Source organism: Centruroides vittatus, unplaced genomic scaffold (assembly GCF_030686945.1).
Source record: "Centruroides vittatus isolate TY-2023 unplaced genomic scaffold, ASM3068694v2 contig_2646, whole genome shotgun sequence".
Classification (NCBI taxonomy): Eukaryota; Metazoa; Arthropoda; class Arachnida; order Scorpiones; family Buthidae; genus Centruroides; species Centruroides vittatus.
Window position 1 is genome coordinate 43357 of NW_027121685.1, and position 26061 is coordinate 69417.

At 28.1% G+C, this 26061-nt stretch overlaps 1 protein-coding gene across 1 annotated transcript in view; it reads left to right on the top strand.

Moving 5' to 3' along the window:
* The first annotated feature begins 1209 nt into the window (after window positions 1-1209).
* Window positions 1210-26061, top strand: part of LOC136971623 (uncharacterized) — a 34353-nt gene continuing 9501 nt past the window's right edge. The window contains exons 1-8 of the mRNA XM_067266100.1: window positions 1210-1240; window positions 5410-5524; window positions 7764-7887; window positions 8352-8447; window positions 12826-12919; window positions 16195-16267; window positions 20013-20064; window positions 21442-21537. Coding sequence (XP_067122201.1) covers window positions 5417-5524; window positions 7764-7887; window positions 8352-8447; window positions 12826-12919; window positions 16195-16267; window positions 20013-20064; window positions 21442-21537 — 643 coding nt within the window. The 5' untranslated portion in view covers window positions 1210-1240; window positions 5410-5416. The remainder of the gene's footprint in view (window positions 1241-5409; window positions 5525-7763; window positions 7888-8351; window positions 8448-12825; window positions 12920-16194; window positions 16268-20012; window positions 20065-21441; window positions 21538-26061) is intronic.

The following is a 26061-nucleotide window of genomic DNA, read 5'->3' on the forward strand; positions in this document are numbered from 1 at the left end:
ATCTTTACCGGATTAGACACTTTTCACCCGGACTCGACACCTTTTCCCGGACGTGACCCACGGACTTGTCTCCCGAACATGACACTCGGTCGACGACAACGTATTTGACTCCCGATTGTGACCACCCGGACGTGACACGTTTCTTCACCAGACGCGACATTCGGCCGACCTTTCTTCCCAAACAGCTTTTATGAGGATTGAGCTTCCGGTTAGGATAGGTTAGGTTAGGCTAGGCTAGGTCAGGTCCTTCGCTCTTCTCATAACACTGTTCGGGAAGAAAGACTGTCTAATAAAGGTAATAATTTTGACCTTAGGTAATAAATGAATCAACTTCTCCTTTTCTCACTGTCTTTGTGTTTTGTAGGAACATTTGGAAGGGAGATTCTTCTCCCTCCCCAACTTTACCACGAAGATGACCAAGTGGACGTGTGAATATTTTCCGAAATCGCCGATTGTAAGAACTCTTTCGTCTCATTTTTTTAACACATCTTATTCTCGTATCGTAATTTACTGTTTTCGTTTATAGACATGCCGAAGACGTTCTTCGATCACACACACACACACACACACACACACACACACACGGACACAACATCACTGTACACGAAGATATACACCGTTTAACCTTTACTCGAATTCTCGCACTCACGCACTTACGCGTCAAGCGCCACGTTCTGTGTAATTCGACACAATGAAACAACCCGAACACTCGCTTCCCACAAATCCAACCCCGGGTCCTCATCCCGGGAAGTGGAAACGCCAATTTTAAAGATTAAAAGACTTTAAATTGGCGGCCGAAGGGGTTCTGGTATCACACATTTTGCATGTATTAAGAAACAGATTGTATTTAAATATGGCACAAGCTATTTTTGCAATCAGGTATTACTTTTTAAGAAATGAATTAACTTGTGCCAATTTTTAACCATTACCAATAATGGTAAAAAATTTAATTAAAAAATGTATGACCACATTAATTCTCAATTTACAAATGAATTAGAAGAATTGAATGATGTCATTAATGTTTTTTAAGATATGTAATTTTCGTAATGAATGGTATTCTTTTAATGTATTAAAAGTGTTTTAATTCGTAAAAGAATAATAAAAGATTTTTTAAAGGTTTTTTAGGGAGTTTTTCCACCAGGTGTAGGGGGCGTAAGCATTTGAGACTTGGCAACAGTGTTCTCAATCTGTCATACTGGTCACGTGACATTTCGTTTATCACCGATAGAGCCAATAAGTAGTATGTTATTCTCCGATATTACGCGCTGACAATATTAAAATTATGAATTTAAACTCTCTTCAGTTACATTTCAATATTAGTGTATTTATAATTGGTGTACTACTCGCAAATTTAAAAATACTTTTAAAAAATGCATTTTTCACTGCATACCCGAACCTACTCCGCGCATTTCAAATTCGACAAAGCCCCTACAATTACTCTAGGCTCTCAAGTTATTTTTTTTCACTTAATGTAAATAATTCACATATCGGTAAATCATGAAGTTTACATCGGTCAACATTGACTGCAAAAAAGAACATTGTCAATTGTACAGAACTATATATATATATATAATATATGTACTATAATTATGTACATATATAGAGTCATTATTTTATATTGCACATACGTGAATTTTTCTGATGAAATCAAACATTATAATAATAATTTTGGTGGATTTTTAGTTTTTATTGCTAGCTGCCTCAAACACTGAATTTTGAGTATGTGGCTTTCTGACTTAAAGAGATATATAAATGTACATAACATTTATATATCTCTGGCATAAATAAGGCAGATCTATATACTTATAGTATTTTTGTTGAATAATTATTGAAAATTCACAAATATTCATCCATTTTGGAGTAAAAGAAAAAATTGAAAACAGATGAAATGTTCAATTTGTTTCAAAACTAAACAATAAACATTCAAACAGTATTCAGTTCAAACTGAATTATTTTTAATTTTTTAAATTGTTAAAAATATATGCATAGTTTTGCTCGTATAAATTGTTAGGTAAAACTGACAACATACATTTTTTGCAGTCGGTGTTTATTGACATAAGATGCAGGTTTACCATAGGTATTTTTTAGGAAAACGAAACTGAGCTCTGTGATGTATAAAATTAAAACTGTGTGAAAAAAAGAGGGTTTAAAACTGATCTGGATCTAAAATAAAATTCCTATTGCTGTAATTTGACAGCAAATGGAAACTTTATTAATGTGTAGCATGCGACCAGATTGCAGTTGGTCCGTAGACGTTACTTGGTGAACTTTGGTCTGGAATATCTTGGCCAGTAGATCAAATTTCAAAATTTTGACTCTGTCACGTTGGCCCTGCTGAGTTGTACATGTTTGCAAAAAGTCGTGTCTAGTGGCTGTGCTTGCTTTAAACTTCAATTGCAGACAAAACACTTTCTGACTTATGCAGAGCTCCACTTACACTCAGCTCAATTAATTAATTAATTTATTTATTTGTAAAGGTGTTTTGTGGCAAAATGCCAAAATATCTAATAAAACTTGCGTTTGCTTGGTGGGGTGGAATTTTTGTGATTGTGCCGGAAGTATTAATTGCATTACGTCTTCAAGGATACTATTGGAATCTACTCTGGATCTTGGTTTGATTGATATATATATATTGTTACTGTATGCTAATTGGGGAATAGATAATTAATTTTTAATTCTGTAAAATTTGATTGGGTCTAGCGGGGGAGGCTTAACCTCTGGGGTGGCACAAGGGGGTTACGAGGGGTTTCGGGGAGATGATATGTACGAGGGAGAGTTGAGCAAGGGGAGATATGAAACAAGATGACAGTTGGTGATGGCGCAAAAGACAAAAAGGTCAAAAATACATCACAAATTTAAATTTTTGTTTATTAAATTATTATTAGAATAGTATTTTGGAGGATAAAGGGTATTTCTTACTACCTAGACTAGAATTATACTATTGCTTCATTATTTATTGCATCTCGGCCTAATGGAGGATTCTGCTCTGTTTAATGAAACAATTCATGAGGGACCATCACAGAAAAAATCAGACAGACCCTTGGTCAGTTTCACAGTTTCACACATCACACTACAAGGAAAAGGAAATTCTGGCATTTTACCACAAAACCCCTTTACAAATAAATAAATCAATTAATTAATTAAGCCGAATGTAAGCGGAGCTCTGCATAAGTCAGAAAGTGTTTTGTCTGCAATTGAAGTTTAAAGCAAGCACAGCCACTGGACACGACTTTTTGCTTGGTGGGTAGATGACAAGACAACTGTCTCAAGGGGTAAAGTGAGCAGTCAAAAATGTTCAATAGGAAAAAAAAAAATAAACAAAAATAATAAGCAAATACAACAAAGTCCAGTAAATTTACTTTAAAGTTTATAAATAGTTCATGTAAGAGTGCCAGTGCTAGAAGTGCTTTCTATTGGAAGTCATTTTGGAAGCAGGAGTGGCAAAAATCAGTATTGTGTCAAGTGCAAGCCAGCACCGAATAAAACTATTTTATATTCTTTGTGTCTCTCTCCATATTTCCAATTGATTATTGATTATGGGTTATTTGCGTGGTCTTTGTGTCTGCTTCTTCTTTACTAAAAATAATTTCTTTGTAGAAATGTTTGCACCTACTTCACAAGTACTCATAATAGTTTTAAATTACGGTCAAACTCTTGTTTTAACAACCATGAAGAGACCAAATGCATTTGTTTGTTATAACTCTTACTTGCTACATCCATTTTTAGTGATTTACCTTATATTACTAACAACGGTTATTGCAAGTAACCATTTATGACTACATGTAACTTATGCTATTGTTAAGCTTATTTGTTTGACTCAATGCAATAAAATCTTAAAATATAAAAAAGAAACTTCTAGCTTGTTTGTAGCCATTTGAAATATTACAGCATTCCCTTTTTTTCTGAAAATACCATTTGACTTTTTAATACAATATTTTGCTATATATGATTTGTTTTTGAAATGATCTATTGTTGCAAAAAAGTCTTGGCATTCAAACTCCTTTGCCAACCTTCCTACTTATGCTATTAATATCTACCTCTAAATTTGAAATTGGCACTTTTTTTAATTTGAAATTATTGTATTAATGTTTTGTTGTTACCTGTAACAATAGACTACATTTTCTAAATTGTTTAGTATAGAGAATGTTATTCTTTAGTACATTTAAATAAATATCTTTATTCTTCAAGTGTTCTTACCATTGAAGACAACTAGCATAATTTTTTGCATATTTCCACATTTTTTAATCCACACACTAATTATCACATAATTTTGACTTTTTTCATAAGTTGAGAGGCATTTCTTTTGTTAGACATGTTTAGCTCGAAAGAAGATTGAAAACTGAAAGGTAAATGTAAAAAAAAAAAAGGTCGCAAAACACTTAATATGCAGTAATTTTTAAAATATAGTAGACAGTTTACTCAAGCAATACTGGTTTTTCCATTCTATACAGGACAAAAATTTGCTGTTATATCTGTGAATTAAAAATGTCTTAATTGAAAACAAATTGAAGATTTGCTTGCACTAACCATTGAACTTGCTACAATCATGCAAAAAGATAAGAAAAAGTGCTTAGTTCTGGAAAACAAATTAAATTTTTATTCAGTATTATTTTCGTTCTATCATCAGATGTGAAAAATATAAAGTGTGTTGGAATATGTATATCAAAGAGAACACCATTTTTATAACTGTGATTGTTACAACCCAGTTCAACTGTATTTATAATATGTAAAAATATTTGTCATGATAAAAAATATTGTGAAATGCTAAAAAATATGTATTTAATGTCCATAAAATACAAAATAATTTCAAAATTAATTAGAACATAATTTAATTAAAATATTATTTTTTCAAATTAATTAAAATTAATTTCAAAAATAAGTACCAGTAAGGGATTGTCCATAAATGATGTCCACACTGGAAGAGAGGGAGGGGGTTATGACAAGTAGGATAAGGGGGTTGAACTTCAATGGACGTCTGTTTTATTTCATTAAATTTTATACAGTTTTTGCATTTTATTATTCATAAAATGGTAAAGGTTTTGAGGGTGATTGAGTTTCATTGGATGTCCAAAGAGGAGAGGGAGAGTAAAAATATCAGGAAAAATGCACATATAATTTACAATTTGAAAAGAAATTGTAGAATATAATAAAGAATTTGATTCATAAAGTAAAATCATATAATTTTGGAAAATCTTAACTATTTTCTGAATATTATTATATAATACTAATTTTGATGGTTCTGATGATAGATTATTCTCTCTAAAATACTTAACATTAAAATATACAGCTTGAAAATAAAGCCAAGAGTGTTTCTTTCTGTTAGAATAGTTGTATTTATATTTTAAATAGATTCGGTTTGTGCCTGTTTTATATTTGACAGCTGTATTTTACATCAGTTTATTTTTTAAGTTTTCAGATGGCAACATTTATAGTAAATGAAGATAATTTAGAACCTTGTCCTTACAATCCAGCTCATCGAGTGAAAAGAAGTCGATTTCAGGCTCATGTTATTAAGTGTCGAGAGGTGATCATTTTGAAACTTACATAAATTGAAATAGAGATATTAAAAACTAACTTAATGTAAATTCATAACAAAACATTAATTAATTTTTTAAAAGTTTTATTTACAGAATTGTAATTTTCAGTTATATAAATATCATTGGTACTTTTTCATTTTATCTCCACTGGTATGTTTTGTATTGATGATGCACTACATCACACAGCACCTGATGTGAAAACATCAGATTTAAGAAATCATGCTATTCAAAAATTCAATATCAAATTTTATTTGAAAATAACCAAAAGAAATTTTATAAAATACAATTAAATACTTTTTTTGTTAATTTTGTTACATTAAAATTGTATTGAAAAAATTGATATCAAAATTAATCAAACTGATCATTTTAAAATCTTATAATTAAGTACTTTTTGTTAATTTTGTTACATTACAACATTTACTTCTACTTGAATGACAGTTTAAAGGACTTTTATTTACTTTCTTTCACTTAGAATAACAATTTACATTTAAAAATTACAGACAAAACTTAAACAACAATAAATCCTTAAGCATATAAACCTCAAATCTAAAAAAAACTGACAAAACCAATCTTTGGTCTGTGCATCTATGTATTAGTCTGCACAAAAAAATGCACCTAAAAATTGATTTGTCATGACTGCAACTTGCTTTCAACACACTTAGCATAATTACATATTATTACTTTGATTGAAAAAATATTGGGATATAATGTACTATATTCCCACTGACTACAAACAAAATTTTCATTCTTATACAAATTGAATGTAGTGAACAAGTTTTTTAAAATTCCAATTGGGGAGAACTGAACTGTTAGTGATTTCTTCTTTATTTGTTCTTCTAAAATGGAGGACAGAACCAATGCATGATTTGATGTAATGACTTTATTAAGATTTTACAGTAATGATATGCATTTTAAATGTCTATAATAATTAATTCACAAACACAAGGTGTGTTATTTTTTCAACATTAGGTGATATTCCATTTTATTTAGTTGATACAGGTTACATGCATAGTACCACGTTTCGGGCATTGCTCCTCTATAGTCAACGAAATATCAAAATTCATACATAAATTCAAATTTTCTTATAATAGCTTAACATAAAAGTATATTAAATCAATAATTTGCATAACATACCATAGGGCTTTATCTAACACAGAAACCGTACATGTTCGTCGGACAGGCGTAATGCTATGCATCCACAAAGGAATATCGCCTAGTGTTGAAAAATAACGCACCTTGTGTTTGTGAATTAACAGAATTTAACAACACGGTTTCAGAAGAACAAAACAAGTCTATAATAATTTTTATAGAAAGTAAAGTGAATATAAAATAAGTGAACAAATACAGTCAAACCTGTTTTTATACGGTCTTTTTTTATGCAATTTTTTATTTGTGCGGTTTTTTTTTTGTGCTGTATAGTTGGCAACTAGTCTCGTGCAATTTGTCATGTCTCACGTTGACTTATTATAGCTAAATAAACTTATTATAGCATAAATGAACTTATTATAGCATAAATGAACTTATTATAGTAATATTATTGCAAGAATATGCGAAAAATGAAATAATTTATTTTTCAAGTCAACAAAACACCACCTGGACAAAAATATGTAAAACAGACAATAGATGAGACGATGCAGTCAAGTGCTAACATCTGTTGTCAATAAATTCTATTTCATACGGTTTTGAGTTATTTTCTATGTGAGACTTTTTTTATGTGGTTCCTATTGACCGCATAAAAAAAATATTTTTTTAATTGTGTTGCGAAAACTATTTTTTATAGCCACTCGTGAAGTTTCCTGCGATTTTTTTTTTATGCAGTCCCTATCCACCGCATAAAAACAGGTTTGACTGTACATTATTCTTTTCAGTATTTCTAACCTGAAATACTAAACCAATGAACTAATTTGCATACCAACAGGTAACAGTGGATTATTTGTAAAATAAATTTTTTCTTAAAAATAATTAATGTTAATATCAAATATAAAAATAAAATGTATTTTTAAAATTTTAGAAACAAATAATTCTTACTTAAATTTTAATTTTTGCATACTTTAAATTCCTCATTTGAATTTATAGTACAATTAACTTTCATTGTTTCATAAAGCATGTGACGACTTGCAGCACAACATCAGAATGCGATGTAATGTGAAAAATGGAAATAAAATGGAAAAGCACTATATCATCTTGTATATAACTTTCTAATGCATTTAAAAAACTATTTTCCAGAATTTTCAACATGTGAATAAACAAGTTTGCCCATATAATGCTAGGCATTATGTTTCTGAATCAAAATTTCAACATCATTTAGCAACTTGTCCAGATAAAGAGGCTGTTGATAAAAAAGTTATTGGTAAGTATAATAAATTAAATGTTTTTGTTGCTAACTTAACATTTTAGAACATAATATATGAAAGAAGAAAAATGTTTTTAAAATTTGGAATATTTGAAAAAGTTTTGATTTCAATTCGTGTATTAAATTGTGCTATTTTTTCTATTGTAAAATTTTCCTCATGAAGATAAATAGTAATTGTTTAAAAGACTTGCAAAATGTTCAGTTTAAATGTAACTTTTACTTCAGTAAACTTGTACAATTGAATTTTACTCAGTTTTAGTTTATATATTTCATTGTTTATTGTAATTTAAAATTTTATATATATCTTATTCTGTTATTTAATATAATTGTAATATATAATTTCAAAAAAGTAACATTTGATTTAATTGTGTGAATTGTCATAATGTAGAATTTGTTTTAAAAAAGTAAAATTTTAATTTCTCTTTTGATTTGCAAAAGTTTTGTTTACTGTATTATTTTAGATTTTTCAAAAGATAGCACATTTAAAGGAAGGACTGCTGTTCCAACTTATTTTGGTTTCAAACTTCCAGAAGAAGAAAATTGGGAGAATGACAATAGTAAGTTTAAAATGAAAAATGTCTTAATAATTTTCAATAGATACATGGAAATATTTGTGAGAAAATATTATATTTTACTAGATCTATATGGCAATTTTCTTCCTAAAAATAATTTTAAAAATTTAAATAAATTTAAATTGATTTTTAAAGTTTTACAAGAAATATGGTAAAAATATTGATATACAATAGAAGTATGCCTGTCATTAAAATAATTTTAATGTTATGGAGTAAAATGTATAATTAAAAGTTTACTGTATCAACTCACTAAAATTCATTTAAATTTGATATCTATGATAAATTGCTTGTAAATTAGTTATTGAACTTTTTTCAAAAAATACAGTGAAATTTATCAGGACTGACTTGGTGCCAGGTTATCGAATATGCTGGCCTATTGAATGGTTGTTTTTCCAGTTGTTTTGATCTCCTGGACAGAATTTTACATATCTTTGCATGTAAAAATCCATTTTTTATTATTGTTTAATATGCTATTTCAATTTTTCTATGCTATTCCTACCCTCAATTACCTTGAAACAAGAACACACTATTCTTACTTTTTGCTTTGTACACTTTTATTGCGTATAAATACAGACCTACTCTAATTATCAAAATACATGACCAGTAATATACTGTAGCTGTTTCCATGATAATTATTGATTCCAAGTGTGCTAAATATTTCTGTTTCTCATATTAAATCTGTGCACAAATGTCTTTGGAAAAGGCTTTAGAAAAATCATGCACAAGGTAACTGGTTTTTCCTAACAGCATCGTGTCATATTGGTATTTGTCATCTCTAAAGGAAAACCCACACCCGTTTCCAAGAACTGCACATTTTGAATGCTTTTACATAAAAATCTTAACTCTAGACCTACCCAGTGCACAGATAACACCTTCAGCGACAAGCTTGACATGCTGGCATGGTAAGCTGTACTTCCTTTTATAATGTTCAAACATTTAGCCACCTTCAGTTTTGCAAGACAGACTTTATTAAACTTAAACAGTTTACACAAGTACAATAAATGATTAGGTATAACTATAGAAGCAGACCATTACATGTATTCCTTTAATTTTTTTTTTAAAGAGACATATTTGATAGACATTTCCAAAAGAACAATTTTTGGGAGCAACCCATATAAAAATGGTATAAGCATTGAAAATATTAATCCCTTTCGTCACGTCTTATCTCTGTGAAAAGGGTTTTTCATCTATGGTTGTGCTAAAAACTAAATACAGGAATTGTCTTTTATCACTCAAAAACAATTTACTTTTGTGTGTTTCTAACATAGATCCACGTATGGGGAAAATTTTAAATGAAAAACAAATGTAACCATTACATTCATTTCTTTTCTTTACGTGTGTACTTATCTATATATATAAAAACGAACATATGTATGTCTGTGTGTGTGTTTGTCCTTCATGCATTACCACACCATTTATCCGATTGCCATGAAACTTCGGGAAGTTGTTTAATACACTCCCGCAAAGGTTTCTGGCATATGTGAAGACCACCATTTCCCCCCTTTCAAAAATATTTTTATATATGGATTAAGGCTTTTATGTCTAACAGATGGCGCTAACTTCCGACGACCTAAGTTTGCTTTTCTGCGAGGCGTTATGCTTTTCTGTGAGAATGGTCTAAAGCAGATCATTTTCTATCTATCTATATAAATAAAATATAACGTTTGTTTGTTCCTACCGATTCCTTTGAAATTTTGATACAGCATTATATTCGAATATGCACGTGTTTTTATATAATATACATGTCGAAATTCCCCCCACTGGGGGAGATGGACAGGATTAAGGCTTACCGTGAAGAACTTGGCTTCTATTATACTATTTTAGATGCGGTTTTGATTGCGTTTTAATAGGGTACGTCAGGAGAATGTACACTAAGAAGGGATTTTTTGAAATTCCCCCCACGGGGGAAGTGTTATACATTTATAATAGATACATTTTGAGCCACAACAACACGTGGCCGGGTCAGCTAGTTGTAAGTAAAATGTTTATAAGTTTATAATAAATGATTTTTTCTCATAAAATGATTTCATTATTGTTTTGCAACCCCCCCTTTAATATCACTGCGACTCCCCAGGTTGAGAAATGCTGCCCTAGTTGATATAGAGAGACAGTTCATCGATTCAACTTCTACAGATCAGGACATAGAGGATAAAGAAGTGCAAATCCTGATAACGAAATTGAGACAGATTATGACCTAAATGAACCTATAGAGGAAAACTACTCTTCAATTGAAGGAAAAAGACCTAGACCACCTCTAAATTTCTATTATGAATCATCTCTAAGTGACTCCAATGTCAAAAAAGACATACCGGAAGACACAAACGATCCAACATATCGACCCTACAATAGAGTCCTGATATCAGAAAGCAAACTCATAATCCCAAATAGCTATGAGGAAGAAATGAACGTGGAAGAACAAACAGATGAAAATGCAGTGGATGAAAAGCAGAAGATTAAAATAGAACAGGAGAAAGATGAAGAAGTTGTTGTGGGGAATGGAGGCATGCATCCACATAAAAAGAACAAAAAACATAAGCATAAAAAGCACAAAAGGAAAAAAGGTTCAGAACAAGATGCTAAAAATGGATCTGGAAGTCCAACATCAAGTGGAAAACCTCTATTAAAATTTAAATGCTGAGAGAGCAAGCTGAGGAAAAACAAGAAAGAGATAAGAAACAAACAATTGAAAGATTATTGGAAAACAGATGTAAAATCAAACTATCAAAAGTGAAACAAACTAAAAATCAAATGCCCCAAAAATGATGTACATAAATAATGAAGAGAATTCTGCTGGTGTTACCTTTAGGACAAGAGTATTCATTAACACCTAAGTTTCAAAACTGCCATCTTCCAGAATATTTTGTGATATTAAAAGATGTAGAAGTTTTAAAAAGGTCTTTTTGTCCAAAAACAGGAATTCCACTTTGTAGTTTGGAATGTTATAAGAAGAATTTGAAATTAATTTAAATTGTATATTTTTTGTGTATGTGAATCTGCCCACCCATGGCCAAATTAGGCAGGGAATCTGTCGTGGATATAATTTGGCTATGGGAAGGTGGCGGATACATCTCTGCTGAGAGGGCATCTTGGTAGCATTGGAGCACGAGGTGTGCTTACCTTCCATGTAGTAGTAGTAAGACAGGTATCACTCTTTGGTACAACCTGTGTTGTGGAAAAGAGGGAAGATAGGGTGGGGGTGAGAAAGGAAAGGGAATGAAAAAAGGGTTGGGATCCATGGGCATCCCATGGTAGTGTTTTATAAGGAAATGTTCAGTATAAAATACAATAACAATAACAAGAATGTTACAGAGGAATACAAGTTGGGAGTGCTATGTTACAGATTGCAAATAGCACTAACATATGTATCAACTTTATTGTTAACTACAAATATCTCACAAGCTCTATTTCCCATGTAGAGCTTGTGAGATCTTTGTAGTTAACAATAAAGTTATGTTTTTAAAGGCTTAGATTAATTGTGAATACAGATATCCTAGCATGTGAAAATAACACAATAGTTATCATATTTTATTAAAAAAAAACTTTTTATATTTTTAACTATTATAAAATGGTAGAAACCTTAATTTTGAGGGTAGAGATGAGTTTTATAAAAAATTGTAAATGCTAATAACAAGTAAAATCATCATTAAGTTTGATCCTACTGGAGATACACACAACCCTCATTATCTCCCCACCTTCTCAAATGACCCCCCAAGATTTTTAGTTTTTTGGACTCTGAACCTTGAAATGTCAAGAAATGCAAAAGAAATTTGGGGAATTTTTTTGTATGTATGGATATTAGTGTGTGTGTGTGGGGGGGTACAAGATTTTGTTCACTCTTTTTGAAGATTAATAATGCCTGTACTTTGTCTGAAATTTTGCAGGGAGGTTTGTGTATTAGGAGGATTGATTCTACTAAGTTTTGATGGTTAAAGGTCAACAGGGTGGGGAGATAAAGGGGGGTCGTTTCATATCTTAATGGACTTAATGATGATTTTACTTGTTAACATTTATAATTTTTTATAAAACCCATCCCTACTTTCAAAATTAAGCTTTTTGCCATTTTATAATAACATAAAAAGTTTTTAATAATAAAATATCATAACAGATGGCAGCCATACATGCAGTTTTAAATGTTGCCAGGAAAGTTAAGCAACTTATTGCTAGATTTTTAGAACTAATTATGAATGTCAATAGTAAAGCTGCTGGAGTTATTTAGAATGTAACATAATATTAAGTATTTGGCTAACTTGTCAATGCTTTATAAAATAGTAAATATTTAAATTTTAATGAATATTTGATTTTATAAACATAATCAATATGTTTAATTTTGTAAAATTATATTAACTTAGTTTACATTAAACAGATGATAATGAAATTTCTTATTCAAGAGAATTAAGTATTTGTCAAGAAAATGAAGAAAGAGCAATATCAACCATTAGTTCAAAAATAAATTCCAGGTATTACAAGTATAGCTATAAAGTATTTTTATTTAAAGATTTTTTCATTTTAAATTTATCGAAATTTGCCAGTAAAATTGGTTTCTTTTTTTAATTTTTATAATAATAATTTATTTTACATGATATTCTCCTTTAAAATAATGCTACATGTAAGAATACTAGCTGTGTTACCCATTATTGACTGGAGATACTTATTTTGAAAAAATTGTATTTACGTATCTAAAGAGTATATCTGCAGAGAATTGTTTGTTACAGATTCATAATTATTCCTATTAAATATGTGGAATATTTTCCAAATAACTTATCAAGTAATTTCCTGATATACAACATTTTGTGTTTTATTATCATGGGCATAAAAAATGAGCTGAAATTTGCAGCTACTAACACATGATCATGCAACATAGAGTTGGCCATGTGAAAATCAACTGCATCTGAGGTCAAGTCCTGCAACTCTCAGGTTTTGGCCTTATGACTTGGTAATGGTCATTGCAAACCGTAGACTGACTAGAAATTGTAGAGATTTAAATTCAAATGGGTAATTTGTCAGGATTAATGGTATGCTATTTAATGATATATCTGTCCTTGAATTTTAATTGTTGACATGAAATTTCTTTTAAGTATTTTAGTGGCATCAAAACTTGTCATTTGGAAGGCACTATTGTAAGCCCTAATGTTCTTTAAGAAATTGAATTCCATTTAATAGTGATAGAAGATGTTCAGGGGAGCAAGAACATCCCGTTTAACTTTGCCATAAGAGTAGCTCATCTCCTGTGATTCATTTTTCTATTTCAGAACACTGTAGTACCCACATACTTTATCCATAGACCCAATATTAGCTAACATAATAGATGATAACTGAAGATAATAGTCTAAAAGAGTGTCATAAGTGAAGGCACTTCAGAACTTTGCGCCAAGGAATTAGTACTCCTTGTCCACTCAGAGGCACTTTCAGATACTCACAGAATGGCTTGCCATTCTCTCTGAGAACTAAGCCTAGCCTGTCTCAAAGACAGTTTCTCTGAATCTCTAGCTGGTCTTACCTGTTTACTTTTTCTTGAAAATCAGCCAGGGTTTTGTCATTCTTGAGTAGGTATAATCTTAACTCACACAAATAAATAAAACTCATGCAAATACAGTTAGGCCTAATGAATTGCAAACACAATACATAATGGTTTAAAAAAACCCGTCAGATGTATTGTACATGTACTACCATTTATTTATATAGATATGTATGTGTATATACATATATGTTTTAATAAATTTTTATATTCAAAGAATGAATTTTATACTGTTTACTGTGTATACTGTAAATTCTATACTATGATACATATATTCTGTTGCTAAACAACATGGATATTCACCTAAAACTAATAAAAGGTTAATTAAAAAGTATTTCTCATACAACCAGACATGAAAGGAAAACTATCCTGTGTAAGGTGATTATTTATAACAAACAACTTAAAAACACATTTAATGCCTTTGCTATTTGCTTATAAATGAAAATTGCATACAAATGAAATCCAAACATCTATTTCCTATTCAGAAATTCTAAGGAAAGGGTGGATAAAAACATGCTACCAGGACTATATACCATTTCAGTAAATTACATCAGAATTAACTAAAAGTTAGAATATATAGTAGCAATCATTCTACACAAGAAGAAAAGAACATCAAGTCTCTATTAATAAAAGGTTTTCTGATACTGCTTTAACCTCATATATACTGGATGACCAAGTAAAGGTGCTATTTGAAGACATGCATCTCATTCATTATTTAAGGAATAAAACACACCTGAAACCTATGGAATGGCTGGAAGTTTACAATGCCAATTATAGAAAAACAACAATAAACTTTAAAGACAATTATACTCTTGTGGGTGTGTAGAGATCCTTTTTTTGAAATTTCATAATTTTAAAAATATTCCTATGACATGTGCAAGAGTGTAATCGAAGTTGTTTGAATCTGATTAAATTTTTAACTGTACATTTTATTTTAAAACATTAAATTACCTGAGGGTTGCTAATGAATGGCCAAAAACATTTGTAAAATATCAAAGTTTATTTATTTATATTAAACTAATTAATATAAATAAATAAACTTTGATATTTGATTGATTTCCATAGATAGATTAGTGGTTGTTTGTTTGGTAATTGGTATTTTATGCAACAATTTATCCTTAGTAAACAATACAGTTATAAATGTAGTCTGTATTTTCAACAAATAATTCTGAATCTTTCATAAAGTTTATCTAAATATGGTTAAATATATATTAAGAAACATTGTTATGAGTAGAGATCATATTTGTTAATAATAATTAACAAATAATTAAGTATAAATAAGTCTACTAATAATTATAATTGTTAGTGAATACTTAAATGCCATTTACAGTAAAATAATGTGCACATAAATTGTCTAGTTTATGCAATACTAAACATATTTTGTTATTCAAAGAGAAGAAAAACATTAAAGATACATACAAAAAAATGATGATAAATAATGTTTGAGTAGACATAATTGAAATTAATATTCAAAATAACAAAAAATATTTTTTTCTTAAACAGTTTTCAAGATATTTCTTTAAATTTGCAGTTGTTTAGTGTGTTGTTATTATTATATTTAATATGCATATAATTTTTCAGATTACAAGTATAATTTGATTTTCAAATCATAATACATTTAAAATAAGAAAACAAAAGATCATATTAAAAAGTTCTACTGAAAACTTTAAAATCATTGAGTTGTTTGTTTAAACATTTTAGCATTTCTTATTTGCCTCTATTGCTTACTTATTTTAAAGATCCTAGATTCAGAAATTTAAGAATTGTAGAGAATAATCATTGTAATCTATATTAGAATATTTCCTCAAATACTATATATATTACAATATATATTAGTTTGTCCTTTTAGTAAGTGTTGTCTTGTTTGGGATCAAATTGCATAGCTACTGGCACATTTACTAAATTTTGTGTGTCAAGTTTCAACCAAACATGTTTTTTATTATTATTATTTTTTTAATTCTGAAAATATATATTAAATGTTAGGATTTATATAGATATAAAAATAGCAAAAAAAAGAAATCATGATTATTCAGAAAGTTCTTTTCTTCTTACATAAAATATTGTCTCAGCTATCAAATATTGTAGGTATGTACTGTACAAAATATGATTTTCTGAACATTACTGAACTTTAATGTTATCTGTATGTAATAAATATTCTATATTTGTATTCGTACATGAAATAAATATAATAAAATTTTTATTTTTATTCATATTTAATAATAGTGATCCTGTAGTTGATAAAAATTTGTGTGCTGAATCAAATTTTGAAGATAAACCAACTTCAATACAGGTATGAATTTGAGAATAATTTTATAAACATTTTAACTTTTGTCTATATCTGATAAGTATTATAAAGTACTTTTAATTAATTATAATAATAATACCATAATTATGAAAAATTAACTTAGACCAATTTTTTTTTTTTTTTTTTAGTTATATGATTTCTGTAATAATATATAGGATTCAGGAGAATATAATTCTATTTAACTGCCATAAAGACTATAAAAATTTTCAAAAGTTAACTAGAAAAGTTGACTAGATAATCACGATAAAATATCCTATTATTGCCATGAAGGATCTAAATTTGAATTAAACTTGATTTCATAGATAGATTGGCTAAGCATCATTTTTTTTTTTTTTTATTTACTCATGATAGTCAATTCTATTACAAATTAAGCCTTCTTGTAATGAGCAAATTAATGAAAGCTATATAACACATTGAGTATTAGTATCACATTATGAAATCAGGAAAAATCAAATTATATAAACATGTTATAATTTTTAATTAAAAATAAATTAAGAAAAGAAATGTAGGATATTATTCATTATATAAATGGAATTCAGTTTTGTCTCATATGATTATTAATTATTTCAGTATGATTATTTTTTACTAGCATATTATTCATTTTGATAAAGTAAAATGAGTAGTTTGCTGTACTGTGCAATAACTTAATGAAATTATAAAACAATATCCAGATAATCTGATAACCTTCTGTACAATTAGTAAATATCAAAAACATTTTATTTTTTATATATTGTTTAAGTTTATATTCTAAAATAGATATATAAACATACTAAATAGTTTTTACTAATAATATTGAATAAATAGATAAGAAAACTATCAAAGAATTGAGTGAAAAATGATATTAAATTTACTTTTCATGAAAAATATTTTACATTATAAAAATTTCAAAATGCAGTTGGATTTCCAGTTACATTTACTTTTACAGATTTTATTTTATAGGATGAGAATTTAATATTAATTTGAACATATTTTTCTGAGATATTTATTTTTCTATCTAATCTTTATTGATACTAAAGTGTAATACAGCATACCTAAAGTCATTTAGAACTGTTGCATTTTAATGCTGATTCAGGATAGATTAAAAAATGTAATCTGAATCAGTTTTCACTATTTTCATGATAATATCTGGAATGTTTTTCAAGCAATTATTTGATAACTTGTAAATAATTTGATTGTAAATGTTTGCGAATTCAATAAAATCATCATCAGTATGAATGCAAATTGTACTACAAAACTTGTAATATAGCAAAAATTCAAGCAAAAACGTTTAATATATGTGAATTATTTAGATGCAATGAGCATCTTCAATATGATATAATTAATAAATTTACATAATTAATGTTTCTTAATGGCTAAAAATTTATATCATCTCTGATTTAAATGCTTTTATTATTTGATTTCAAACAAATTAAACTTTTATTTTTTTTATTTACAAATAGTTATTCTGACAAGTAAGTATAGAGTTAACCAATAAGTGCAGGCAATTTTAACATGCAAATGAAAATTTTTCAGAGAAAGCAGCAATATATTCAATAATATATAGACTATTTTTGGCAATCAGGAATTATGAAACTGGCCATAATCTCTTGCTCAAAGAACTTCCTGTTTTTCATAACAAAAAATTACATCAAATGCCATTTGATGCCTTTCTTGGAAACAAAGTGCTGTCCATTTAAGGAATTCTAAAGATAGTATAACAGATGATAATCAGAGGGACAATATCTGGTGAATATGGAGGATGTTGTAATACCTCCCAGTTCAGTTCCAATAATTCTTGCCATGTGTGCAAAAATGAGTAAGATGGCATTGTTGTGATGGAAAACAACAATGCATTCAGTTTATCCTGCTTGACTCCAGTACACAAACAAATTGATTGTTCTCTTTTTCAGAAATAGCTCATAGAGCATAATACCCTTCCACTCCCTATAAATTGAGAGCCTGATTTTGTTTGGGTGAAGCCCCGTCTTTGAAATGGTTTGTGGTGATTTACCATACAGCTTCCATTATTGTTTGCACTCAACATTGTTTAATATGATGATTTTTCATCACCAGTTATCATCCACTTCAGAAATGGATCATTTCTTTACATTTTCTTAGTGAATCACAGAAGGAAATGTATTCTGGGAGATTTGCTTCAGTCAATTTGTGCAGAACTAAATATCAAATCTGTTAATGAACCCAAGTCACTGCAGATTGTTTTTCCACTCATAATTTTGATGTTTGTAGAATGTCTGCAATCTCCCAGGGGACTGATGTCAATTAGTGCTTTCACTTTGTTGGTGTCAATCTCATGTCCAGCCCAAGTATGGTGTGTCTTGAATAGAAAAATCTCCAGAGAGAAATCTTGCAAACCACTTTTAGCACATGTGTTTTTTAAAGGCATCCTCATCATATGCTGCACATATATTTTTGCAGGTTTGCATTGTGTTTTTTCTTTTCTAAATAAAGAAGTATAAGATGCCAAAATGCTTATTTTGCTTTGCTTTTTCATTTTCAAACAAAACACAACCAGTCTTTATGCATTGTTTTAAGAAAAAAAATTCATTATTTAATTTTTAAAAAAGTGTAAAGATTGGTTGTGTTTTGTGTGTTTATAACCATTTGAGATATCAATTTTAAACAGTTATGTGCCTTCAGAATTTGAATTGAAGTTTGTTGCATTTCATAATGTCTACCATCTATCAATAAAAACTGATGGATTTATTATCCAATCTCTTATTTATGTTTTGGAAACAAATTTATAAATTATTGTGATTTATAATTTTAATTTTTAAATTGTATTGGAAGATAATCTAATATAAATTACATGTAATGATTTATAACATGCTAATTAAAATAAACTATTTCATCTATATCAATCATTGAATAATAAAAGGATATACCTGTTGAAATTTAGCAGTGTGGTTAAATCATTATCATTTTTATTTTGCCACATATCAAAAATTGATGTAAATTGAAGATTAACAACAACACATTAAATACTCTTTATCTTATAATTTTCAAAAAATTTTAATGATTTACAAATTTTTTTAATATTTTTTCTTTCTGTAACTAAAACATCATCATTTTTTTTAATATTTTATTTTACTACAATAAAGTCAGTTTTTTTGTGTTTTTATTTTTTGTCATATTTTTACAATAATATACTAGATTAAGAAATTTATTTTGTTCTTTTATTAGTTTTTATAACAATATTTCCATATTCTTACTTTTTATAATTATTTCTTTTATAATAATTTTTTTAAAAAAGGCAAATAATAAAAACATTGAAAGTAATTGAATTTATAAAATACTGATATAACGTGAATATCAGGATACAAATATTCTATTTGAATATATTAATATATTGTTATTTTTATTAGTAAAATTATTTTCCGAAGATTAAATTTAAGAAAAATCCCTTTTAGAGAATATTTTCTTGTTTTATTTGTTTCTGAAAAGTGTAGCTTTTGTATTTTCGTATGTAAATTGACAAAAAAAAAAAATTTGTCAATTTACATATGAAAATACAAAATCAAATTATTTATAAATACAAAATATTTTATTGTTACATTATTTATTCTAATATATATGTTGATTTAATTTTTACTAAATATTTTTAACCTGCAAGATTAGAGTATTTTTTTTAATGTTGTATAATTTACACTCTTCTTAAAATTTTTATAAACAATTATTGTGTAGATGTATTAACTGAAATATAAGGATGATTTCTTATGTATTTATATTACAGAAGGATGATATAACTCAAGAAAAATCACAAAATTCTGTTGGACTTTCCAAACGTAATTTTAAAATTTAACTTTTACCAATTTTTCTTACAAATTTTATATATAATTTATAATATATTTAAGTTAAAATTTAAGTTTTAAATTTGAACATAATTATCATTTATAATGTTAAATTATTCTCATGGATTTTATAAGAATATACTTTACAAACTAGATTGTTTGAACTTAATATGGAGGATGTAAATTTCAATATTTCTGTAAAATACAATTTTCAACAATATTGCACTCTTTTTATCATCACTGAATCAGTAGACAGAAGATTTAATAATTTCATTTTATCAAAATGCATTTTGATGAATATGACCCTTCTCATTTTTTAAACATAAAGTTAACAAAAGGAAACAATTATAAAAAAGTTCTTTAATGTTAAAATATTTAAATACAGTAGAGCATTGATTATCTGAAACAATTTGGGACTGGGTTGTTCAGATAAGTGATCATGTATGAAAAAATTTATTAACCTATCCCATGTTTAAATTTTTCTCCATTGTGTCACTTTGCGTTGAATTTTCGTTAATGTTAAGTTTAACGAAAATTTTTAAAAAAATATTAATTATGGCTATTGTATTGTTAAAAATTAATTTTTTATTTTGCACAAACAAAATAAATATATTGAAAAATATAAAATCAAAAAAATTATATTTAGGAAGTTAATCTAGTATCAAAAATGTTCTGATTCAGCACGACATATGTCCTGACACACAGTCCTCAGAAAAACACTACACAAAACAAGCAAATTTCTTTTTCTTGGGTTTATCTGGAGATGCCAGCCGCTTGGGCTATATTCTCTGACGAGCTGAAGCAAAACTCACCACTCACGATGAGAAAACAAAGCCTCGTTCAGTTACTGGCACATCCTTAAGTACTCTCTCAGTGCTGCCAGTTAAAACATGCACACCAACAAAAATAATACTGGAGTAGCCCAAGACATAGCCAAATATTGCAGCGCCACATCACCAGCGGAAATTTGAATTTGTCGACTGAAACGCTTTCGGTTAACTGATGTTTCTGTTGATCGGTATTCAGATAATTGATGCTCTAGTGTACAAAACTTTCTAATTATTTTCAGATAACAGTTTTTAAAATTCAGTTCCCTGTTGATAAGCAAATCATATTTATATCATTTATAAGACAAAACACTAATAATTTTTAGTCAGTTTATTACCTTATAAAACTTTATCAAAAATATTATAGCACAATAAAGTTCACTCGCCTCTCGTGATTTCTTTCCATGCTCATGTGACAGACACAAAGATGTAAATTTATAAGAAATATGCAGAAATTAATTTTTAAAATTTGTTTTGAATAATTTGTAAAATCTAATAATTAACATCAGATATTTACTATAACTTTTATATTTTTTTTGATTAGAAAAACTGCTTGAAAGAGCTTTACAATCAATGAGACAGCCTAGAGGCATATCTTTTGGACGAGGTAGAGGAGTATATCGTGGAACGTGTATGGATGGTATGTAAGTGATTATTAATTAAAATTTTTATTAGAAAATATTCAAAAACTATGTGATAACATGCCAAGTTCTACTGAATTTAATTGCAAATTTTTTATATATAAATATAAAACTACATTTATTAACCAGTATTTCTTATATTTAAAATTTAACTTATTTTACAAAAAAATATCAAAACATTATACAATAGAGTCAATACCTTTAAATGGAAGAGAGAAAGAAAAGTTATTCAGTAATGGAAGTTACCATGATTTTAATGAGACCATAAATATTGTAATAATAATAAGCAGTTATTTATTGCGACATCATCATAATGCCAGGCTGCAATTTTTAATCATATTTTTAATAATTTATTTAATTTAAAATATATGCTCTCCACTTCAAATTAGTAGCGGCTTGCCCTTGTACATCATACTTTTCTCTTAACAATAGAGTCATGCCGATAATCCATTAACTGCTTTCAGGGGAAAAGTTTTGAATTGCAATAACCTGACTTTGGGTTTGTATCAGAAGTTCATATATAGTTAATCAGCATCTTCTTCCTCTAAGGTCTCTATATCTGGTCTCTGGTTTCATCTATCTAACTCAGTTCTTGAGATTAAGGAAAGACAGATGGACTGATGGACAACAGGGAATTTATAGGTCTACAATTTTTTCAAATTGCAGCCCAACAATATACTGTATTTACTCACATATAAGACGAGGTTTTACTTTATTTTTCACTGCTTCAAAAACCTAGGTCATCCTATATGCGTGAGAGAAGGATTCTTTAGGTTTTGCAATAATTTTTGTAATACTCATCCTCTGGTATTTAAAAACAAAAGTATTTTATCTGGGTTGTTTCAATCGTTCTTGTGTATTGCAGGAGTAAAGATAAATAGCAAAAGAAAAAGGAAAGGTTTTGAATAGAATTCCAAATTGAAATTGCAAAATCACACAGGAGCTCAATATGTTTTAATCCATTCCCATGTGGAAAAAATTATTTGAAAATCAGAATTTGGAGAAACTCATAAGTGTGGATTCTACTGTTAAGAATTGGTGAAAAAAGTTTCCGATTGCATGAACAAATTATGTTGTCAATTTTACAAGATTTTTCCTTAAAGATTAAAATGCCAGTAATTTTTGCAGGACAATGTGTGCATTTACATGCATTTGATATTTTATTTGTGATTAGACTAAATAAAATTAGAATTGTATTAATAAATCTAATTTTCTCTATTTTAATCTTTAAAATCACAATCTCATCCTATATGCGAGATTGTCTTATTTGTGAGTAAATACGGTAGTTAGACTTTATATATATATTTTAGCTACTCTAGCATTTCACATTTATTCTTTCTTTTCTGTTTTGTGGTGTTCTATTGTTCATTAAAGTGTTAAAAATCCTTTTTTTTCTTTTTTAGATATGTAGAGAGAGAACTTGATGGAATGTCAAATTCTTTTCACAATTTTTAATTTTTTCTTTTGGCTTTTTACTTTTCTCCAGTCTGTATGTTGGATATGCTTTCTACTATTAACAAAATCTGGAGTTTTTGTTGTTTGCCATTTCTATTTACTTCAAAATGAAAATGGTTGATACACTGATTAGTTGGTCATTATCAGTGATGAAAATGCCAACATGTAGCATATTCAAACTTTACATTGAGATTCCTACAGTATGATTATTTAGTTTGAAATAAGGAGATATATATTATATATAATGATCTCTAAATTTGATTGACTAAAAACTCAGTAAGTTGTGAAAATGTAGATGTGTTAACAATGATTTTAATAATGAACACAGAACCAGTGTGAGGAAAACAAAAAATTATCTTTGGACAAATGTTTTTTAACTCTTCCTGAGTTCTTCAGGTACTTATCATAAGGAGGAGTTAAAAAATGTGTCCAAAGATAGTTTTTTTTTTTTTTTTTGTTTTCCTCATACCAGTTATTGGTTCTATATTTATTACTACGTATTTCCCAATGTGTGTGTTGTAATTAACAATTTTACAATACAAAGATTTGATTAGTCAATTTGTGGTTAAGAATAAGGAAACATTAGGCATTAAACATTATTAAAATTTTGAATTTTATGTTGTGCAGTCAGAGGATGTCTTTACAATTTCAATTTTTAACTTTTTAGTAATACGCTCATCTCATTTAAAATGCAAAAGAAAGCATGCAAAATTAGACAGGAAATACAGTAGGGTCTTGATAATTTCAGTTGATTATGAATGAGAACCTCATACTATCGAAAACTCAAAGTATACAGAATATATATATACAGGGTCCTACACACCTCAGAAATTAGAGAATTTGTCAAAAAGTCAGGAAATTTGTCTCCTTGACTGCCTTTTTGATTTTTTTGCCCACAAAATGGTTGACCAAGTGTAGCTATCTGCAGCAGCAAGAAGTAATGTGGTGCAATGCAACTTTTGAAAAGGGGTACAGAATATTTTTAGGATTCAAAATTTCTCTTAAACATACAGAAAATTTTTCAAAAAATTTTTGTGCACAAAATAAAACAACAATTTAATCAATAATTATTATTACATAGTTTGGAAAACTCAAATTAAATCATACATGTAATTAAATAGGCCTGCCATACAATTTGCCATGCAGCACTAAACTGGTAAGTTAACATAAAAATATTTTTAAAGTATGCTTTAATTTAAACAAGTGTTGTCTTCATCATAGAATAGCATATACAATCGTAAACTTAATGCAATATGTTGATTAATAGAAATAAAATTGAATTCAGTTCCATGAATGATTATTTTTATTTTTAGCACAAACAATAATTAACAGACTTTTTGACATCCAAAAATACAAAATTTATTTATGATTATGACTTCGGAATGAATATTTAGAAGGCTTAAAAATTTCATTTAAGGATGAACTTCAAGAAAATGAACACAAAAAAAGTACTTTAAAACAAAAATTTCAGATTTGGCAAGAAAATTTTCATTTTATAAAAATTATTTTCCCAACATGGCCATTTTATCTACCTTCTAAAATACTCCTTTACACTACTGAAGTTAAATTATTTTAACTAAAGTTAATAGGAAAAATTACATACATTTATAATTTAAATAATTTCATTAAAACACTATAATTTTTGAAATTACTTAAAATTTTAAAACAACACAAGCTGAGTCTGGGCCCTGATAATTAATACTGGCTTCCTTATGTGCTTAGCCTATGAATGGCTGAGTGGATAAAACACTAGTAGTTGGTTACAGGTATGTATCTCACCAGCAGGCTGACTACATGGAATTTTTTAGGTTTTTTTTTCACTTATCTATTACTTAATAAGGTCAGTTTCCTATAGAAAGTGTTCCTGGCAGGCATCTCTCCTTGGCAGATTGTCCAAGTGTTGCATTGACTTCTCCCAACAATCTATCCATTCTATGATACTTAACTGCCTTCCGTATCTTACATCATTGAAAGCATCATCTGAAAACACTGAAAATTGTGCTGAACAATAGAAAATTTCCTATCCCAGTATTTGAGATTATTTGGATAGCAGAAGTCCCCAACAATATATGGTCTATGGATCCCTGTGAGTCTGCAAATATTTTGACAGGAATTGTTGAGTTTATAGAAGAAAAGATGTATATTTTATGTGAAAATTTTAAAAAAAAATGTTTTTTATAATGTTTACCATTATTAAAACACACATTAAAGTTTAAATTAAAGACATATATAATCATTTAAATTAAAATAAAATGTTTAAAACAAAGACATTATTTTAAGAAACCCTTATTAAAAATATATATTTTATATATATTTTTAATTAAATTCTAATCTAGAGTGTATACCAAAAGTTTTATTTTATTAAAGTGGTCTATCAGAAGGTAAAGTTTGAGAAACACTAAGTTAATGCATGCCATTGGGGTATTTTGTGCTTAGTTCTTCCAATTTTTCAAAACTGTATGAAGTTTTTCTCTTACAATTTAAATAAAGATACACTGTTGATAATAAACAATATTAAAACTATTACAGTGAAATGTTGACTTAACATATGGGATGTATATAATAGAAATTTAAAGAATACACATGTGCTAGTTTACAAAATTGTGGTGAACTTACACAAATATTGGTGAACTTGTGTATTCTTTAGAATACACAAGTTCACCAATATTTTTTTGTGACTATATCTAAGGACCAAGTTCTTAAGCAGTTCTTTAAACTTTGTACAACCATATATGATGAGCTACTTTTAATTTTTACATTTTTTTACAATTTTAGATTTAATAAGTAAATCTTATTAAACATAAAACTTATTATTCTATTGCATTGTAAGACTATTTTTAAAATCACTCAAAATTATACCTATAAGTTGTGTCACTTTGTGTATTTTTTTTATTTTGTTTAATCTTCAGACAATTATTAGATATTTATTTCTTTTATTGATAGTGCATATTAATTTTAAAAACTATTATTGATTGATTATGTGAACAATTATTGTAAAATGCAACAGGAAGGAGAGCATCGCAAAATGCCAGGGGATCCAACTAAGTCCTAAATATAACAAATGGCAA